This window comes from Bos grunniens, chromosome 16 (genome assembly GCF_055505025.1).
Source record: "Bos grunniens cultivar Pamir isolate PY7600 chromosome 16, Bosgru_T2T1.0, whole genome shotgun sequence".
Taxonomy (NCBI): domain Eukaryota; kingdom Metazoa; phylum Chordata; class Mammalia; order Artiodactyla; family Bovidae; genus Bos; species Bos grunniens.
The window spans coordinates 27,362,483-27,383,868 of NC_141180.1; the positions used below are offsets into that span (position 1 = coordinate 27,362,483).

The following is a 21,386-nucleotide window of genomic DNA, read 5'->3' on the forward strand; positions in this document are numbered from 1 at the left end:
AACTAAATGTAAAAGGTAGAACCATAAAGGAGGCTGACTTCACAGCCCAGAAGAAGGGAAGGATATTTTAAGCAAGGCCTTCAAAACAGGTAAGTCAGAAGAGCCATGGATCTGACCATATTAAAGAGAAGTATTTCTCAATAAGAAAAGACACCATGGTCAGAATTAACAGTTGGGCAAAGATATTGGCAAAGTTTAAATGGATATCTAGCAAAGTGAGGGAACCTACTGTGCAAATCAATAAGAAAGTCAAATATAGAAAAACGACTAGAAAAATGAGCAAAGGCTGTGAACAGGCAATTTCCTGAAGAGGAAGCCTCTGGTTAATAAGCTTTCCATGAAGTGCTCAGTTTACTAATAAGTAAGGAAATCAAATCAAATCAATGAACTGTAACTTTATACCCATTTGATCACCCAACTTCCTAATACTTGCCAATGACAATTATGGGCAAAGATGTGGGGAAGTAGGAACCCATGTGTGGTCCCAGTGAGCAGGTGAACCGGCAGAACCATCCTGGAGTTGTACTTGGCAGCACTGAATGAAATTAAATTTGTATGTGTCTTCGAGTAAGTCCATTCCTGGGTATGAAACCAGCGAACTTCTTGCACAGATCCATTCCTCCCAGTTTATGCCCCTTATCCTGGTATAATTACTAATAGTGGTTCCATTCATGCACTGTCAAAGTGTTCTGATTTGGATGATGTATTGATGACTAACCATTAGGTGGCATCATTACTGTGTTGGCCACATTTACAGGGCATAGGAGACAACTCAGGTACCTGGTACTAAGGGAGCAGACAGAGGAAAATGTGTGGAATTTAGTATATTAAACAGCTTGTAGCAGTGAGAAGGGAAGTACAGAGAAGGGAAGGGAGAAGCATGGTTTTCCAAACAAAGGGCATCGGCAGGGTGAATTAGTATGTAAAGGATTACTTTGGATTTTCTTTAAAGATTATTTTTAAAGAACAGTTTTAGGTTCACAGCAAATTTAAGAACAAGGTACAGAAACTGCCCGTATATCCCCTCCCTTCACATATGCACAGCCTCCCCACATAATCAACACCCCCCAGAATGGTACATTTGTTACAGCTGATGCACCTACACTGATACAGCATCAGCACCCAAAGTTTATAGTTTACATTAGGGTTCACTCTTGTACCTTCTGTGGGTTTGAATAAATATATAAAGACATGTGTGGCTTCCCTGGTGGTTCCGTGGTAAAAAATCTGCCTGCCAGTGCAGGAGACATGAGTTCCACCTCTGGTCCAGGGAGATCAGTTGGAGAAGGAAATGGCAACCCACTCCAGTATGGGGTCACAAAGAGTTCAACACCACTTAGCGACTGAATATCACTTGGCTTCCCTCATAGCTCAGTTGGTAAAGAATCCACCTTCCGTGCAGGAGACCCTGGTTCAATTCCTGGGTCGGGAAGATCCCCTAGGAAGGGATAGACTACCCACTCCATTATTCTTGGGCTTCCCTTGTGGCTCAGCTGGTAAAGAATTTACCTGCAATGTGGGAGACCTGGGTTCAATCCCTGGGTTGGGAGGATCCCCTGGAAAAGGGAAAGGCTACCCACTCCAGTAATCTTGCCTGGAGAATTCCATGGTCTGTTTAGTCCGTGGGGTTGCAAAGAGTTGAACATGACTAAGTGAGCTTCACTAGCGACTGAACGACACCACCACCACAATGACACGTATCCATCACTATGATATCATGAGAGAATTTTTACTGCCCTAAAAATCCTCTGTGCTCCCTGCATTCACCCTCCATTCCAAATTCAGCTTGGAGTTTTTTTTTTTTTTTTTTTTTTTTCTGGTGGTGGCATAGTAGCCCATTGCTCAGATGTATTGAAACTTCCATAGCCACCCAGAGTTGGGAAGCCAACCCATTTCACATCCTGTGTGTGGTTTCTGCAGTTATCAAGTGATCTGGTCTTCTCCTGACCTTAGTCCTTGGTTGTCTTACACCTGAGTGGTCAGAGAGAATGTTCTCTGATGTCTTATACTTTCATGACCTGGATAAGAACCTCTTCTGTATGAGAAAGGGGATCCTCAATGGTTCAAGCTGCTGTAAACCATAAACATGAAGTAGGCTTCATTTTACTCCTTATTTCAAAGCTTCTTCTGCCTTGCCTTAACCATGCCAGGTTATGTTCCAGCATCAAGGAGCGGTGCCTCTTTGGTGACAAAGGGTTCTGATGGGAAAGGCTTCTGTGTGAGAGCCTTTCTGGAACTTTGGAACTTTGCTATTCTGTTCTTGAGATACAGAAAGTAAGCAACGTTTGAACCAAAGTCCTCCTGGTGAAAAACATGGGTGTTTTGACTGTTGTTGCTGCGCTGTCACTCTCTCTCTCTCTCCTGGCGGAAGTGGTGCTGCCAGGGTTGCAGCCAGATCCCCAGTGGAAGTATCCAAAATGCTGGCTGGAGATGTTGCTACGTCTCACAAGTTAGCAGCTTTGTGATCAGCAGATGGGATAGCAGGATAAAGACACAGCACCCTCAGAAACAGCTGCTGTAACCATGGGAGAATTATTTCTCCCTGCCTTTCTCCCTTTACAGAGAAACTGCCCTTGGGGGTCGGGGCAGGGGACTGGACTGGTGGCCCTCTGCACAAAATAGGCCTGGTTTGGCAAAGATGAAGCACCCGGACCATTTCTGTGTCACTGGAGTGACATGGGGGATGGATGGCATTTTCCCTCTCTTCTCTTCTTGATCTTTGGATTTTATTGCTGGCATTGTCTTCTCCTGTTTTGTTCTGGTTCTTCCTGGGCTGTGGGCACGAAGAGGTTACAGCGGCCGAGAGCCTCTGGGCTGAGTTAGCACTTCCCTCTGCATCCACAAATCTCTCCAAGTAACGGACATGGAAAGGGGGTGGCGGGCTGGGCAGGGGGAAGGCCGGCTGCCGTAGGTGGGACCAGGCTCCTTAACCACGTCTCATTCCCCTCCCTACAGCCCGGAGAGGAAGGGGACGAGGAAGGGAACAGCATCCGTCTGGAGTGAAGGATGAGCCGCGGGCACGTCGGTGGTCCAGAGCTGCAGAGTGCCCGCGCTGCGCCCGCCTCCCGCGCGCTCCTCGTCTGCATCTGGCCGCCCGCCCCGGGGCGCGCGGACCCGGGACAGCCGCGCTCGGGCTGCGGGAGGACGGAGACCAGGGCCCGTGCCGCAGGAGCCGCGGGCCTGCGAGGCCGGGTCCCCGGGGAGCCTGGGGCAGCCTCGCTCGCGCCCTCCCTCCTGGCAGGAGCCGCCGCGGAACCGGCTGCGCGTTTCCTGCAGCAGCCGGCGCTGGGACGCGGCCGGGCCGAGCTCTCCCCGGTGGCCCCGGGGCTGAGCGGCTCCCCGGACCCGGCCTCTGCCAGGTGACTCAGTCACCCCGACCCCGGCCCAGAGGAGGCAACTTCTGCGGAGGGAAAACTTAGCTTCTGCTTTAGCATCTAACTCCTTTCGCTGTACAAGCTCTGCAGAGCCCCAGAGGGTGTCATTTTGCACTTGACCGGTATTTGAGAAAAACTGCAGGGACTCGGCGGCGAGAGGAAGAACCTTGTAAACTTTGGGGGCGGGGACATTTTCTTGGAAGTGACAAGTCGCCTCCGACCTACAGTTCTGGGCCAGTGACGTCATCCTCGGCTCAGCGGCTCTGAAGGGTCTGGACGCAGCCAGGGGACCAACACGAAAGACCCCCGGAGAGCCATGGAATCCACGCTGGCGACATCCAGTTCCGCAGCCGGCCCGGTCACCTTCTCCCACGTCTTTGGTCAGCAGTGCCAACTTATGGAAGCAGGTAGGAAGCGTGTCCTGGGGGCAGTGGGCGCTCTCCAGGGGCCCCAGGGCTGGAGGCCCAGGTGTGTCTCATCTGTGTCGTGCTGTAATTTGGAATGTGAGGTTCAGCTAGCTAGTGGCATGCTTGCCAGGCACGTCCACTTTAAAGTTTCTAGGACGTGCAGGGAGACTGAATTGCTGCCTGGACAGGGCAAGTGAGGCACCCTTTGATCTCACCACCTCTTTTCTTTGTGGCTACCTGGAGGATGTGGGAGGGTACGTCAGGAGGGTCTGATGACACAGGGGCTGTGGTAACATTTGGGGGCAGGTGCCAGTCCTAGACAATATAGTTGCCTTTTTGTCCTCTTGTCTCTTTGCTGCTAAACCTCTCTGCTGCTAAGAGTGGTGGTTAAGCCATGGCATTCCGAGCGCCACTGGAGTAACTTAGGTACTCCTAAGAGGGTCTGCCCCGAGCAGTGTCTCCCAGCCCTGGGCTCCACTGTGGGCATTCCTCTCTAGCCTTGGCTCTTCCATAGAAACCTCACCTTTCCTGTAGAATGGAAAACTTGGTGTGGGCTGCAGCCTTACTCTGTGCCAGCCATCTTGCCAGTTCGGGCAGTCGGCTACAAAGAAAACTGGAGTCGGGGGAATAGCTTGGTGCAAATCGTCACTGTGGTGGAACCCACAGGCTGGTGCTTGATCCATGATTTCAATTATGTTGGAGTCATAGGACATAGGCTGCCTGCTTTCTCAGAGTTCATTCCTGCTATTGGGAAAAGAGCCATGTGTTTCCTCAGTGGTTTCCTGGAAATGAAAGTGTTAATTGTGCATTTGTGCTGTGAACCTCTGGAAGGTGGTGAGGAGAGCACTGCATTTAGGAGTCTGGGGCTTGAGTCGGTGTCAGTGGTGGCACAACCTTGGAAATGACAGACCCTACCCCTACCCACTTCCCTTGGGAATCTGTCTCCAGCTGCAAAACAAGAGAACTGGACTTGAGCTGCCTGGTCCCTCCAGATTCTGTGAACTCAGAGGAGCCCAGTGCAATGGAGAAAGTGAACTTGAACAGTGTTCAAGGATGGGATGTATTTGCACAAGGTGGAAGCTCATAGACTAAGTGAATGAGGGCTCTGGGGTGGACTGCCTGGCTTTGAGTCCCAGCTTCACCTGGTACACGCTGTGTGACCTCAGGCATGTTACTTAGCTTCTCTGTGCCTATAAAGTGGGGATAGTAGGCACTGCCTCATAGAGTCATTGCAGAGATTCAACATGTTAACACACACATGGAAAGCCTTAGGACGGAGCCTGGTGCCTAGCCAGCACAGTTTTAGTGTCAAGTGTTTTTTAATGTTTCTAGGAGGTGTGAGGGCTTCCCAGGTGGTACTTGCTAGTGGTAAAGAACCCACCTGCCAATGCAGGAGATGTAAGAGACTTGGGTTCAATCCCTGGGTCAGGATGATCCCCCGGAATAAGGCATGGCAACCCACTTCAGTATTCTTGCCTGGAGAATCCCATGACAGAGGAGCCTGGTGGGCTACAGTCCATAGGATTGGAAAGAGCTGGACACGACTGAAGTGACAGCACAGACAGGAGGCATGGGGGGCTCTGGGCAGGCATCCTTCCAGGGCCTAGTCAAGGCATATCTGTTTGCTGAGAGCATAGCTGCCCATGATTATAGAAGATCAAAGTGCTGATCACCACCCCCACCCCATGGCAGCTTAATTCTGGTTTGTCTCCCACTCTATATATACTTGAGGAATATTTGACCTGCAATAGCTTAAGTGCCTTTCCTGCTGTTATACATAAGAAGGAGGACTTGAGATTTTCCTGAAGTTTCACACACCTTTCTGCTTCTCTGGAGTTACTGTGGGAAGGCAGATGATAGATTTCTAGAAGACCTCAGCGCTGTCCCCTGTGGCTTTATCCTCTAAGCTTTTGGAGGCATCCAAGCCTAAATCAGGTCATGGAATTCTCTGTCTCCTTAAAAGAAATCCTTTACGTCAAGCGAGCAGTGCAACATGGAATAATAATGACCAGCAGTCTCAAGGGAGAGCTCTCTCCCTGAAGACAGGCAAGGAGGAATAATTAACCTCCAAGTCAAAAGCCCTCACTCAGTTAGGTGAAGGGGGTTGAGAGCAAACACTGAGATGTCTCCAAGCAAGGTGTTTGTAGTCCAGTAGGTATCACAAATGAGATCTTAAATGAATGTGAAAATGCTTCCATAACTCCAGGGGCTCACAGGGGCTTTGTTCATCACATCTGTTCTCGAGTGAGAGACACACATATTCACTGAGTACCTACTGTGTGCTTCCTCTGCACAATGCCAGGAACCACCGAGTCTGAAGAGTAAGTTATAGCCTTTATGTGAGTAGATGATGATCTAGTTAGTGGTAAATGTAAAAGCATATTGAAGAAAAGAGAATTATGTAGATTGTGACTTTTAAATGGTTCTGTTTCTGAACAAACATTCCTATATATTTTACATAAACTCTCTTAATTTTCAAAAATCTTAACCAGGTCATGTGAAAGGGCTCAGACCTGAGAATTTGGCTCAGACACGTGCTTTCTTCCTGGCACTTTTGTGCTACATGGTGTCTTGGTTTTCTCATATCCTATGCCATTGCACCATACACACATCTTTGTTGCTTTGGGAAGCATTTAGAGTGGATCTGAAAGTCCTGAGAAGGACAGAGTTCCCACTGTGTGTCCGGATCCATGGCACCTGATCATAGTAGGGAAGATCACACCTGCCTCCTCTTCATGGCCGCCTTGCGGGGAGATGCGTATTTCCTACTTAATGGGTGGTTTAGATGTTGGCAAAGGTGGGATTTAAACCTTAGGCCACCCCAAAGCCTGTACCCCAAAAAGGCAATCCCATGGCTTCTGCAAAGAGTCTTTTCAAAAAAACTATGTCTGTATTTCTGAAGGATTTGGAGGAGAGGGTAGCATTTTGAATCTTTCATGGTCTTTGATGCTGTTGCTCACCCTTTTCCCTCTCCAGGGTCCCTCACCCCACTTCAGAATGGGTCATACTATGACATTCTCTTCTCTTTCTAACCCCCAACTCAAATTTCTTCCCCTTTCCTTTGGCCCTAAAATGGTAGGTGAGATGTTAATCTGACCAGGCAAGAATGACTGATGGGGCCACCATTCTCCAGTCTTCTTGCCTGGCCTTCTTCAGGTGGGAGCCTGAGGCCACATTCCCACTAACTGACCTCACAGTATCCTGCATCACTCTGGCTTCCAGCTATTTCTTGCATTTTACTGAGAATGTTGGGAGACAGTCTTGGGGGATGGACTATATAGACTCAAGCTGGTACACTGCTGGTCTCTGTAGCTAAGTAACTCCTTTTTATCTCCTCTTTGGACCCCTTCCCAGGTGACTAAGTGGTAAAGAATCTGCCTGCTGTTGCAGGAGACACAAGAATTGCAGGTTTGATCCCTGAGTCGGGAAGATCCCTGGAGAAGGAAATGGTGACCCACTCCACTATTCTTGTCAGGAAAATGACAGAGGAGCCTGGTGGACTACAGTCCATATGTGTGTGCTAAGTCACTCCAGTCAAATCCGACTCTTTGTGACCCTATGTACTATGGCCTGCCAGGCTCCTCTGTCCATGGGATTCTCCAGGCAAGAATACTGGAGTGGGTTGCTATGCCCTTCTCCAGGCCTACAGTCCATGGATTGCAAAGTATTGGACATGGCTAAGCACAAGCACGCACATCCTTGGACCCCAAAATGTTTGACCAAGGTGCCACTCTGACCCTGGTGTTTGGTCCTGTCTCTGCTGAGGGCTCTTGACTCATCCCTCAGCCTAACATTCTGTTGTTTGGGGGACTCTAGCTTGCAGGTGAGGGCTTCTGGGGCTTTATATCTTGCTGGGACTTGCTAAGCTGCCCCTGTGTCATCCTGGTTGAAATCCTACCTGTCCCATTTGAGTGGAAAGCATTTCCACAGGGTTACTGTGCTTGACCAGAAGGATTAAAGTCATTCTGTCCAATATGTCCTGCTGACGCTGCAGGAATCCAGGCCCAGCTCAAGTGGGAGGGTGGATGTGAGGAGAGGGCAAGAAAGTGACAAGACCTGATTACCTGGATGCTACTGTTCTGCATACCTCTGAATTGCAGCTCAGAAGTCACTCACAAGGTTCCCTATTTGCACCATCAGTTCTGGATCAGCCCCTAGCTCCTTACCATGCAGAAACTCAAAATAAATGCAAGTCATGTCTGTCTGTCTGTCTGACAAGTCAGGTCGGTACCTGGAGCCAGGGTCTGGTCATCTTTTGACTTTACTGCCTTGCTCCTTCTGAAGGCTATCAGCTGAGCCACCTTTCCTGCCTTTTGAACAATATAGGAATCCATCTGGGTATATAACCTATATGTACTTGGAAGCCACTTGCCATAGTTGGAACCAAGAGAGGAGAGAACTAGATTTATGGCATCTGCTGTGAGGTGAACATGTTGGTGGTTTTGCAAAAATTAAACAGATAAACATGAGCCAAGAGGAGAGTCTTGATTCCTATCTTTTCATCTATGGGTATGGGAACACAGCTTTCAGGTTTCCATTTAGATCCCCAAGGGGTGGTCATCTAGGACCTGCCTGGCTGTTTCTCCAGTGTGAATAGTATGTTTTGACATTCGCAACAAAGAATTACCATAGTGTATACTGGCAATTGAGTATAATCATAGCAGATACTTATTGGGTGCTCATTCTGGGATTGTCATTATGCTAAGTGCTTACGTGATATCTAGTTTCATCCTTGTCACATCCTCATAAGGCAAATGAAATCATCCCCATTTTATAGATGAGAAAGCTAAGGCCCATAAAGGAAAGGAAGTTTAGTGGTTGATCCAGGATTCGAATTCAAGGCATCTGGATCCCAAGTATCTACTCTTTCCTGTTCTTCTATCTAGACTCTGTCAAATTTCCTAGCTCCCCCAGGAATTTATCTCCAGAAATGCTTGTTGAACATCTGTGCCAGAAAATGTTTGCTGAATGAATGTGGAGTCTGCAGTAACCAGAGGTACCGAAGATAAATACTCTCCATCTTCCAGGAGTTTGTAGCTTAAAGTGGGAGTGGCCTGTGTCTTCTGTGTTTTCACACTACTATTCATAGCGTGTTGTGTTGTGATTCCTGTTCTTCAGTGCCTTCTTCATTAGACCCTCAGCTTTCTGAGGTTAGGAAATGTCATCTTGGTTGCCTTGGAGTCCTCCAGACCTCAGATGGTGTTTTCAACAGGAAGACATTGACAGGTCTGTGTTAAGTCAAATCCTTTTATAGGATGGCTGTCATCCCCATGAGACGCTGTTAGCACAATAGAATGGTGCTTGTGAAATCTGGCAAAGCAAAACCATGGTTATGGTCACTCTTCTTCTCAAGACTGATTCTTTCAAGTGAGCTTGTGGAATCAAGGGTGGTGGGGAAAGCAGTTTATCCCAATAGTCTCTTGGGCTGATCGAGTTGAATACTTTAAAAAAATAATAATTTTGTTTATTTTTGGCTGTACTGGGTCTTCACTGCTGCTCGTGTCTAGTTGGAGTCAGTGGGAGCCACTCTATAATTGCAGTGTGGGCTTCTTATTATGGTGGCTTCTCTTCTTGCAGAGTACAGGCTGTAGGGCATGTGGGCTTTGGTGTTTGCAGCTCCCAGGCTCTGGAACACAGGCTCAGTAGTTGTGGCACACAGGCTTAATTGCTCTGAGGCATGTGGAATCTTCCCAGATTAGAGATCGGAGACGTGTATTCTGCATTGGTTGGCAGATTCTTTACCACAGAGCCGACAAGGAAGCCCTCAAGCTGAATACTTTCGGGGGGGGGGGGCGGTCCTAAGATGGCAGAGGAATAGGACGGGGAGACCACATTCTCCCCCACAAACTCATCAAAAGAACACTTGAACCCTGAGAAAATTCCACAGAACAACTTCTGAACTCTGGCAGAGGACATCAGGCACCCAGAAAAGCAGCCCATTGTCTTTGAAAGGAGGTAGGACAAAATATAAAAGATAAAAAGAGAGTTAGGGATGGAGATCCAGCCCAGGAAGGGAGTCTTAAAAGAGAAGTTTCCAAACACCAGGAAACCCTCTCACCGGCGGGTCTGTGGAGAGTCTTGGAATCTCGGAGGGCAACGTAACCTGGAGGAAAAACAAACAAACAAACAAACAAACCCCACAGATTACGTGCCTAATGGCAACTCCCAGCAGAGAAGTACCCCAAACACTCGCATCCTCCACTCAATCTGAGGGATCTAACATGAGATAGCAACCAAAACTGTGGGATAGCCAGAGAGAGAGAGGGGGGAAAAAAAAAAGGTTGAATACTTTCAACTCCAGGCTCTTCAAGGGAAAGCAGTTTATTGCTGGGCATGGCGCACAAAAGAGGTGGCACCTGCCACTCACTGCCTTCCTCCAGCATCTCCTCTGTGCCTAACCTTCCATATTCAGTTTAAAGATAGGGTTTTCTCAGCATCCTGGTGATCTCTATAGGGTGCAAGTACTGTCAGTGACACCCCTGGATCATACCTTGACCTCAGGAGTTCCCACCAATGGTGCTTGTTTGAGAAGAAAGCAACAGGGGTGAGCTGGTCCTTACATGCTTGGAATAAGCAGCCTGTATAAAAGCCCCAGCCTTTGAGCAGCATGGTCTTCCCACCATTGTTATATCAGAAGCAGAGCTTGGTTTCTAATTGGTCTGTTTCTTCAGAGACTTACTTATCAGAGGCAGGGACACATGGTTGTAAGATCTCAATTCAGATCAGATCAGATCAGTCACTCAGTCGTGTCCGACTCTTTGCGACCCCATGAATCACAGCACGCCAGGCCTCCCTGTCCATCCCCAACTCCCAGAGTTCACTGAGACTCATGTCCATCGAGTCAGTGATGCCATCCAGCCATCTCATTCTCTGTGTCCCCTTCTCCTCTTGCCCCCAATCCCTCCCAGCATCAGAGTCTTTTCCAATGAGTCAACTCTTTGCATGAGGTGGCCAAAGTACTGGAGTTTCAGCTTTAGCATCATTCCTTCCAAAGAAATCCCAGGGCTGATCTCCTTCAGAATGGACTGGTTGGATCTCCTTGCAGTCCAAGGGACTCTCAAGAGTCTTCTCCAACACCACAGTTCAAAAGCATCAATTCTTTGGCACTCAGACTTCTTCACAGTCCAACTCTCACATCCATACATGACCACAGGAAAAACCATAGCCTTGACTAGACGAACCTTGTTGGCAAAGTAATGTCTCTGCTTTTCAATATGCCATCTAGGTTGGTCATAACTTTCCTTCCAAGGAGTAAGCGTCTTTTAATTTCATGGCTGCAGTCACCATCTGTAGTGATTTTGGAGCCCAGAAAAATAAAGTCTGACACTGTTTCCACTGTTTCCCCATCTATTTCCCATGAAGTGATGGGACCGGATGCCATGATCTTCATTTTCTGAATGTTGAGCTTTAAGCCAACTTTTTCACTCTTCACTTTCACTTTCATCAAGAGGCTTTTTAGTTCCTCTTCACTTTCTGCCATAAGGGTGGTGTCATCTGCATATCTGAGGTTATTGCTATTTCTCCCGGCAATCTTGATTCCAGCTTGAGTTTCTTCCAGCCCAGTGTTTCTCATGATGTACTCTGCATAGAAGTTAAAGTAAACAGGGTGACAATATACAGCCTTGATGAACTCCTTTTCCTATTTGGAACCAGTCTGTTGTTCCATGTCCAGTTCTAACTGTTGCTTCCTGACTCACATATACATTTCTCAAGAAGCAGATCAGGTGGTCTGGTATTCCCAGCTCTTTCAGAATTTTCCACAGTTTATTGTGATCCACACAGTCAAAGGCTTTGGCATAGTCAAGAAAGCAGAAATAGATGTTTTTCTGAAACTCTGTTGCTTTTTTCATGATCCAGCAGATGTTGGCAATTTGATCTTTGATTCCTCTGCCTTTTCTAAAACCAGCTTGAACATCAGGAAGTTCACAGTTCACATATTGCTGAAGCCTGGCTTGGAGAATTTTGAGCATTACTTTACTAGCTTGTGAGATGAGTGCAATTGTGCGGTAGTTTGAGCATTCTTTGGCATTGCCTTTCTTTGGGATTGGAATGAAAACTGACCTTTTCCAGTCCTGTGGCCACTCTGAGTTTTCCAAATTTGCTGGCATATTGAGTGTAGCACTTTCACAGCATCATCTTTCAGGATTTGAAAGAGCTCAACTGGAATTCCATCACCTCCACTAGCTTTGTTTGTAATGATGCTTCCTAAGGCCCACTTGACTTCACATTCCAGGATGTCTGGCTCTAGGTCAGTGATCATACCATCGTGATTATCTGGGTCATGAAGATCTTTTTTTGTACAGTTCTTCTGTGTGTTCTTGCCATCTCTTCTTAATATCTTCTGCTTCTGTTAGGTCCATACCATTTCTGTCCTTTATCGAGCCCATCTTTGCATGAAATGTTCCCTTGGTATCTCTAATTTTCTTGAAGAGATCTCTAGTCTTTCCCATTCTGTTGTTTTCCTCTATTTCTTTGCATTGATCACTAAAGAAGGCTTTCTTATCTCTTCTTGCTATTCTTTGGAACTCTGCATTCAGCTGTTTATATCTTTCCTTTTCTCCTTTGCTTTTTGCAATTGCTTGGGTTCAAAACTCAGTTCTGCTGTTCACTAGCTGTGTGACTTTTGGCAAGTACCTTAATCCCTCTGTGCTCTGATTTCCTCATCTGTAAAATGAAGATAATAGTTTACTTCATAGGATTCTGGGGCCTGACAATGAGTTCATATGTATGATGTGCTTATCACCATGCCTGGCACTGAATGCATTATGTATAAACATCTGCTGTCTATCTTAGCTCAGGTTGTTGTAACAAAATGCCATAGACTGGGTGACTTAAGCAAAAATCATTTTCTTCTTACAGTTCTGGGGACTGAGGAGTCAAAGATGAGGGTGCCAGCAGGTCTGATGTCTGGTGAGAGTCCTCTTCTGGGTTTGCAGACAGCTGTCTTCTCACTGTGTCCTCACATGGTTGAGAGCAGAGAGAGAGCAGGCTCTCCTATCTCTTCTTGCTGCTGCTGCTAAGTCACTTCAGTTGTGTCTGACTCTGTGCGACCCTAGAGATGGCAGCCCACCAGGCTCCCCTGTTCCTGGGATTCTCCAGGCAAGAACACTGGAGTGGGTTGCCATTTCCTTCTCTGGTGCATGAAAGTGAAAAGTGAAGGGTGCTAATCCATTCACAATGGCTCCACCCCCAGGATCTCATCACTCCCCAAGACTCACCATCATCGACAGGTGAATTTGGAGAGGACACAGTTCATAGCACTGTCAGTATTGCTGTTTCTTACGAGCACATCTGCTGTTACTGAGACAAAGTTTATAATTAAATTAAAACATTCCTTACGATCATGTCTTTCAGACTTGTAAAAAGTTCCTACTTCTCCCCTTGGCTAATCATTACAGTTACAACACATACACACGCACACACACACACACACACAGAATAATGACTCTTTCTTTGACTCCTAAGGTCAAGAATCAACAGTCTATGAGAACTTCCACCCACCGTCACAAAAGCGTGTTTGTTTACGAAAGGTCTCATTGAACCCAATGTACCTGGGGCAGTTCCTATCTCTCTTTCTGATATAATTTATCAACAGTGTCTACGTTCATTCTCCAGCATGTCCTCATTCACATGATAAAGTATAGGGTCAGCCTTAATAAGGGGCAGCTGAATAAATAAAATTCAAATATTAGTTGAAATAAGGAGTATCTGATCTTGGAGGAAGCCTTTTAAAGTTAAGAGACAGTCAGTGGAAGAAGCAAATGTTTCGTTTGGAAATAGGGGCCAGTCAAGTCAGGTGAGCTGGGCGCCACTTCTCAGTGGTTCTGGGGAGCCGTGTCCCAGCTCTTATTCTCCAAGAGAAACCCAGAGTCCCAATGTTTCCATGAAACCTCCCAGTTCTTGACTGTGTATTACCAGATGAAAGACTGTGGATTCTGGAGGGTCCGACTCTGACAGCTGTGTCCTGTCCACGGGCCACCGGTTGACAGTCTCTGCTTCAAGCCCTCTATTCTCATCAACAGGACTTTGATTTCGGTTCAGAATCTGCTTCTGGTGTGAGTGGTAGGCCTACTGAATGCTGTCCCATTCCCTGCCTTTCCTGGAGTAAATGTGAGTAAACTGAGAGGGGTAGATTGAGGCCCCGACTTCGGTCTATATTCTCTTGCATAGCTTCCTGGAGCCGAGGACTGCCCCAGGCCTGGGGACTTCAGAGCCCTTGTTTCTGAGATAGCTTTTGCATTGCAGTAAATACACTTAACTTGAGCTATGGATGTTTCCTCCCTCATCTTAGTCTTAGGAACCTGGAGAAGACTTGGTAGCAGATAGAGAATAGAAACAAATAGAAGGAACACAGTCTGTAGGGTCCAAGACATTCCAGTTTTTGATGTGAGGTTGTGCCAGTCTGGAGTGGGCATTTGGGAGCTATCTTGGAACCATTAGTGCACTGTCCCCAAGCAGCCCAGGTTGGGGGCATCAGGAGTGGATCAGTCTCTCTGCTCTTCATGGTGGTGCAGAAGGCCAAGAGGGGCCAAATCTAAGATTTGGGGAGTTTGTGGGCATAGCTCAGTAACAGGGAAAATGGCCTTTTGTAGGAAAATACATTAGAGACCCTGCTGTGCCCTCAGGTTTGCTCTTTAGAAAGTTCTGGAATTAAATGACTGGTGGGTTTCTTATTGGAAGGTAGCTTAGGTGGGAAGAGCCCACCAAGAATGGGGCTGTTAAGGTGCTTTTTCTTGCCCAGGGCATACTTAGTTTTCAGACTTGATCTCATTCTTGGACCTGTTCTCATTAGGTCCTATGTGGTTACTTACTCCAGCTTCTGAAAAACTTAGAGTCAATTTTCCTCTTTAGTCCCAAATGCTCTAACAGATAAACTTTACATTGAGGGCAAAGCTTTTACCCAGACAAGCTTCCTCTTGTTGTTCAGTCGCTAAGTCATGTCAGCTCTTTGCAACACCATGAATGGCAGCATGCCAGGTTTCCCTGTCCTTCACTAACTCCCAGAGTTTGCTCAAACTCATGTCCATTGAGTCAATGATGCTATCTAACCATCTCATCCTCTGTCATCCCCTTCTCCTCCCGCCTTCAATCTTTCCCAGCATCAGGGTCTTTTCCAATAAGTCAGCTCTTCGCATCAGGTGACCAAAGTATTGGAGCTTCAGCTTCAGCCTCAGTCCTTCCAATGAATATTCAGGGTTGATTTCCTTTAGTATTGACTGGTTTGATCTCCACTGTCCAAGCTCCCTCAGCCCTTCTCCAAATGGAATGGCTGTAGGTGTAAAAAATCTGAAGGAAAAGCACATTTGTCTGTGAGGATCCTCCTCTGATGTGGCTGGTGGGTGAGTGAAGGCCTGCCCACAGTGGGAATTGCCAGACAGCAAAAAGTGAGGAAGATTTCTATACAGGTCAAAGGGAAAGTGAAAGTCACTCAGTTGTGTCTGACTCTTTGCAACCTCATGGACTGTACAGTCCATGGGATTCTCCAGGCCAGAATACCGGAGTGTGCAGCCTTTCCCTTCTCCAGGGGATCCTCCCAACCCAGGGATCAAACCCAGGTCTCCTGCATTGCAGGCAGATTCTTTACCAGCTGAGCCACAACAGAAGCCCAAGAATACTGGAGTGGGCAGTCTATCCCTTCTCCAGCAGATCTACCTGACCCAGGAATTAAACAGGGGTCTTCTGCACTGAGCTATCAGGGAAGTCAACAGGAAACCTCAAGGCAAGAGGATTACTTGAAGTCTTAAAACCAACAATGTGATGTTTGGACTAGGGGAGATTGTAAAAGTCCTGCTGTAAAAGACCGTGAATGTGTAAAAATAATATAACAATGATGTACTAGGATTCCCACCTTCCCATTCCTGTCCCCACCTGTTATAGTGGTGACATTTGGACCTTGACAAATAACCCATTTCTAGTTTTGTTATGGTCTTAAACCACATCATTCTTTTGGACATTGGCTCTTTTGACCAATTCCAATCTCATCTGTCTTTCTAAGGATGTAAGGACTGAGCTGGATGAAACAGACACAGTCTAGTTTTTTCCCCAGAAAGGTAAATGTGCTTTCATGGGTCCTTTATATTAACTGTCCTCCCTAGAGCCCTATTTACTTTTTGTTTTAATCTGTAGAGTCTAGTGTCAGCGCCATGAGAGGAGGGAGACCCAGCCTTGAACATCAAAGGGATCATCAGTCCAGCGATCTCCCATCTAAGGAAGAAGACAAAGCCATGAGGTAGCCAAGTACCCAGGCTGGGCTCCACTTGCATTTCAGGACTTCCTGAAACTTGAAATCTTCTCTTTGATCTTTCTGAAGTCATTATCAGTTACCCATAGTGAGGACAAGTTAGGACACTTGAAGAGAGGGCTGGTTAGAGAGCAGGAGCACAGGGAGAAGAGGGGAGGTTGTTTTCCTCCCTGCTGGTCCAGAGAGCTAGAAGGGTGATGTGATGTAGGAAGACAGCCAATTTGGGGAGAGATGGTAGCTTGGCCTTATTTCCTAGGTTAGAAGTGAATCTAAAAAGGAATTTATGCAGTGGGTTCTGAATTTCTGCAGTGACTGCAGCCCTAGTTGGGAACCCCAGGGGAGACAGGACTCCAGAGAGTGGTCAGAGCTCCCCAGCTTTGGTCATAAGAGACATGTGGGCCATCCCTCAGGGCTCTAGGAGACCCAGGTGTCTACCAGGGAACACAGAAAGACCTGTTTGGGGACAAGGCAGGGCCTACCACCTGCTCAGTGTTCCGTATGAAGCCTCCTGCATGGAAGAACTAGGATTTGGTCTAGCCAGAGGAGTGGAGGCTGGGGAGACAGGGGCCAGAGCTTGGACATGTCCTGGGATGCTAGAGGACACACACCGTCACCAGCACATAGGAAATCTATAGCATAGAGACAGGTAGCAAGGGAAATAGTCCCCTAGAAAGAGGACCCTCATACCTTCTTCCAGCCTCCAATGGTCAGCACACCCACTGCCAGTTCAGCAGTGGAGTATTGACTAGAGAAAGCCAGGGTTTGAAGAGTTGCATTCTAAAGACCAGGCCAGTGATAGGCGAGATGATCGTATGTGATTGGGACCAGAAAGGACTATAGAAGGGTCTCCATATTTTTTAGTATCACTGTATCTAGTGTTACTAAATTAGACCAATTGGATGTAGATTTCTAGGTTGGCTTATTCTTCTCTCAGCGTTTTGGGTATGATATTCTTCTGGCTTCTACTGTTGCTGTTGACCTATATTAATTTTGGAGCTATTTTTCTTTAGGGTATCTGCCTTTTCTATGAATTCATTTTTAAAATATTTGTCCTGGAAGCTATGTAGTTTTACTACATGTCTGGCAATGGATCTAATTTTATTCATCCTGTTTGGGGTTTGTGTTTCTCAGATCTGAAGATTGATGTCTCAATTCTAGAAAATATTAAGCCATTTATTTCTTTGAACACTGATTCTCTCCCATTCTTTCTATCCCCCTAGCCCATCTTAGAAAATATTGAGAGACCTGAGTTGAACTTCTCCATCTGACTTCTTTTTCATATTTTCCATTTTTGTCTTTTGACTGCATTCTGGATAATGAATTAAACACTATCTTCTGGTTCATTAATTTTCTTTCTGGCTCTTCTAATCTTCAGCCTAATTGAGGCAATCAATTTTTCATTTAATGTCTTTCTTTTTTGGCTATGCCACGTGACTTGTGGGATCCTAGTTCTCCGACAAAGGGTGGAACCTTGTCTCCCTTTTCCAGTGGAAGCAGTGTCCACAGGGAATTCCCCATTTACTATCTCTCTTTTTCAAATTTCTTGAAGTTCTATTTGAGTAGTTTTCAAATCTTCCTGGTATTCTTTTTAACAAAGTAATCTCTTGTCTTATTTGCTTTTGATTTTATCTTTAATATATTTAACCATTTAAAATCACATTTATCTTGTAAAGGAATTTGATAAATCCATTTCTGACATTCTTGAGTACAGTTCTTCTGTTTCTCTCTTGATTCATGTCCAGAATAGCTTATGACCTCGTGTACTTTGTACATTTGGATTCTCAGCTCATGTTTGGGGTTTATCAGTGAGATATCATGTTATTGTAGATGATATGAATTTTTGAGCTGGGGATTTCCTCAATCCTCCCAAGTAGTATAAATTTAAACCCAAACCCATTTGAGGGCCATTTTGGGATAATGAGCAATTACGAGATCACCTTGTCTCCACCTCAGTCCAGGACTCAGACCCTGTCTCCCTTTGCTTGTGTGCAGGACCCTTATCCCAGAGAAGGCAATGGCACCCCACTCCAGTACTCTTGCCTGGAAAATCCCAAGGATGGAGGAGCTGGGTGGGCTGCAGTCCATGGGGTTGCTAAGAGTCAGACACGACTGAGCGACTTCCCTTTCACTTTTCACGCATTGGAGGAGGAAATGGCAGCCCACTCCAGTGTTCTTGCCTAGAGAATCCCAGGGACGGGGGAGTCTGGTGGGCTGCCGTCTATGGGGTTGCACAGAGTCGGAGACGACTGAAGTGACTTAGCAGCAGCAGGACCCTTATCCAAGTCCCCTCAATCCTCTAAGGCTTCCTGATGGTGAAGTCCTTTAAGACTGGCTTGTGAGGGTGTGTGTGTGTGTGTGTGTGTGTGTGTGTTGTAGTTCTGACTCCTCTATCCAGTATGACCTGAGGCCGTGTGACCTCCCCCATGTGCCCGTGCAACTCTAGCATCCACTTTACAAGACCAGCGGATGCCTCTGAGCAGCCCAGGTGTCAGTGCATGCCATCACTCTGCTTTCAGCTTTGCATTTCTTTGCGGGTTTGTTGAATGTATTCATTTCCTGTGGCTGCTATGACAAATTACGACACACTCAGTGGTTTCAACAACACAAATTTATGCTCTCGCCATTCTGGAAGCCAGGAGTCTGAAATCAGTGCCACTGGACTGAAATCAAGGTGTCACAGGGCTGAGCTCCCTCCTCACTCTAGGGCAGCAGTACCCAATCTTTTCTGGCACCAGGAACCGGTTTCATGGAGTCCAGTTTTTCCATGGACTGTAGGGGAGGGATGGTTTGGGGATGATTCTAACACATTACATTTATTGTGCATTTTATTTCTATTATTATTACACCAATTCCACCTCAGATCATCAGGCATTAAATCCTGGAAGTTGGGGACCCCTGCTCTAGGGGAGAAAATGTTCCTTGTCTCTTCCAGAGTCCTGTGGCTGCTGACGTTCCGTGAAATCATGGCCATGTCACTACCATGTCTGCCTCCATGGGTACATCGCTCCTTCTTTTCTGTGTGTGAGATTTCTCTCTTTCTTTCATTTATAAGGACATTGGTGGTGGCGCTTAGGGCTCATCTGGATAATTCAGAATATTCTCCTATCCTAAGTTCCTTAACTTTATCACATCTGCAGAGAGCATCTTTCCAAATAACATTTATAAATTCTAGAGATCTTTTCAGGCTCCATTGTCAGTCTAAAGTGAAAGTGTTAATCACTCAGTCATATCCAACTCTTTGCAGCCCCATGGACAGTACCCCACCAGGCGCCTCTGTCCATGGGATTCTCCAGGGAAGAATACTGGAGTGGGTTGCCATTCCCTTTTCCAGGGTATCTTCCCAATCTAGGGATCAAACCCAGGTCTCCTGTATTTAAGGTAGATTCTTTACTATCTGAGTCACCTGGCAGCCTACCCTAGTAGATTTCCCTGACTCCGAAAGCTGAACTTTGTTATTTATAAGGATGCTCATTATGTTTCCAAATGTTCTGTAGCATTTTTTCTAGTCCACCATATCTCCTGGAAAAGAGGTACACCAAATCATTTTAAGGCTGGAGAGAGAAATGCACAACCAGCTGCGGTGGCAGCTGCTCAGAGGCCAGAGGTTGAAGGTGTTAAGGTATAACACCTTAGGTATAAGTGCCAGGGGTGGCACTTCTAAAACCCTGTGGGACAAAAGGCTGGGCTTAGCACATACTCAGAGGACACTGTTCTCTGGAGTAGTTGAACTGGCCTGAATTCCCCTGACCCAGGGGTCCCCAGACTGTCAGCTGCAGATTGTTACCACCTGTTAGATCAGCAGTGGCATTAGGTTAGAAATAAAGTGCACAGTGAATGTAATGCACTTGAATCACCTCAAACCCACCTCCCTCACCCCCACCCTGCCCTGGTCCATGAGAAAACCGTCTTCCACGAAACCAGTTCCTGGTGCTGATAAGCTTGGGGACCGCTGCCCTGGCCCACCTCTCCCCAGTCTTCAGTGTGCTTTGGCCCATTCTAGGCTTTGTGTCTTGGCTTTCTTGTCTGTGCAGCTGATCCTGGTTTCTGCTCCCTCCTGACCCTTAACATCTTCCATTCTGACAGCCAGTATTGGACCTTGAGTCTGTTCCTGATTACCCCTTTGCTTCAGTGACTGGACCAGATGTATGCCCTACAGTGTCTTGGGAACTCACCCTGTGAGTTCCACTCTGTGTCAGCCTGGCATCATCAAAACCAGCACGAGGCAAGACCAAAGCTAAGCATTATTGCAGAGTATGTCTCCTCTGCAGCCAGCGGTGTCCCACCCACAGGAGAGAGCCGAATGCATTCCTGAAAATTCTCTCCTGATGCAGATCTCATTCCTAGGGACCGTCAGGCAAACTGACCAAAAGTGTTTGTGATGCTGCTTGTGACTGTTGGGAAGACTTCCCAGGTTGTGTGAAGACCATTGCAAAGCAAAACACGCATCCTCTTAGGTGATGACTGGAGTAGTTATTGTGTGTGTGTGTGTGTGTGTGTGGCTTCCTGGCTCCATTAACTCAGAGGGAAGAAATGTCGTGTGTGGGTGGCTTTTGTTCCTACCTCTCTTGAAGTTGTGTTCCTATCCTAAGTTTGTGGCTGAAACATTGAAGAAAAATGTTTTTCACGAGTGGAATCCCCCCCTGAGAGGTCATATCTTTCATGAAATGGACCACAGGGCACCCCCTCTGGGCTGGAGGTGCATTTCTTATCTCTCCTACCAGTATTAGTGGTCAGTTGGCTATGTCTCCCTGCACTGAGATTGACTGACCCCCAGAGCTGTGCCCGGAGTTTGGCAGGGTAGGGTCTAGGGCTTAAGTTCCGTATTACACCAACAGGCACTGGCAGAGAAAACCCCTACCGGGGGTTCCAGGCTCAGCCCTGGCACAAGCGGTGGCAGAATTTGAGGCAAGCCTTCTGAAGGATGTGTGTTGGTGTGCCTCTGTGTGTGTGTGTGTGTGTGTTTGTATGCTGGCAAGTCAGGGATTTCTGGAATGATGTAGGTTGATATCAACCTGTGTCCCTGCTGCCCTCAGGTCCAGGCCCTCCTCTCTGGGAGGAGATGCTAAAGATAACCAATTCCCAGAGGCATTGGTGTTGCGTCTTCATCCAGAAGCCCTTTCACAAACAATCCAAATTTTTAGTGGCCTCATCCAGTTTCTGTGATTGTGATTTTCATTCTGTCTGCCCTCTGATGGATGAAGATAAGAGGCTTGTGCAAGCTTCCTGATGGGAGGGATTGCCTGTGGGGAAAACTGGGTCTGGCATCACCGACTCAATGGACATGAGTTTGAGCAAATTCTGGGAGCTGTTGAAGGACAGGGAAGCCTGGTGGGCTGCAGTCCATGGGGTTGCAAAGAGTCAGAC

The 21,386-nt window shown here is 46.9% G+C and overlaps 1 protein-coding gene across 2 annotated transcripts in view; it reads left to right on the forward strand.

Moving 5' to 3' along the window:
• Positions 1-2,879: 2,879 nt before the first annotated feature.
• The window catches only part of KAZN (kazrin, periplakin interacting protein), a 1,338,251-nt gene continuing 1,319,744 nt past the window's right edge, over positions 2,880-21,386 (forward strand). Inside the window, exon 1 of one of the 2 annotated variants that reach the window (XM_086343801.1) lies at positions 2,880-3,781. In XM_086343801.1, coding sequence (XP_086199927.1) covers positions 3,691-3,781 — 91 coding nt within the window. In that variant the 5' untranslated portion in view covers positions 2,880-3,690. The remainder of the gene's footprint in view (positions 3,782-21,386) is intronic. The other variant, XM_086343804.1, reaches the window with a different exon arrangement.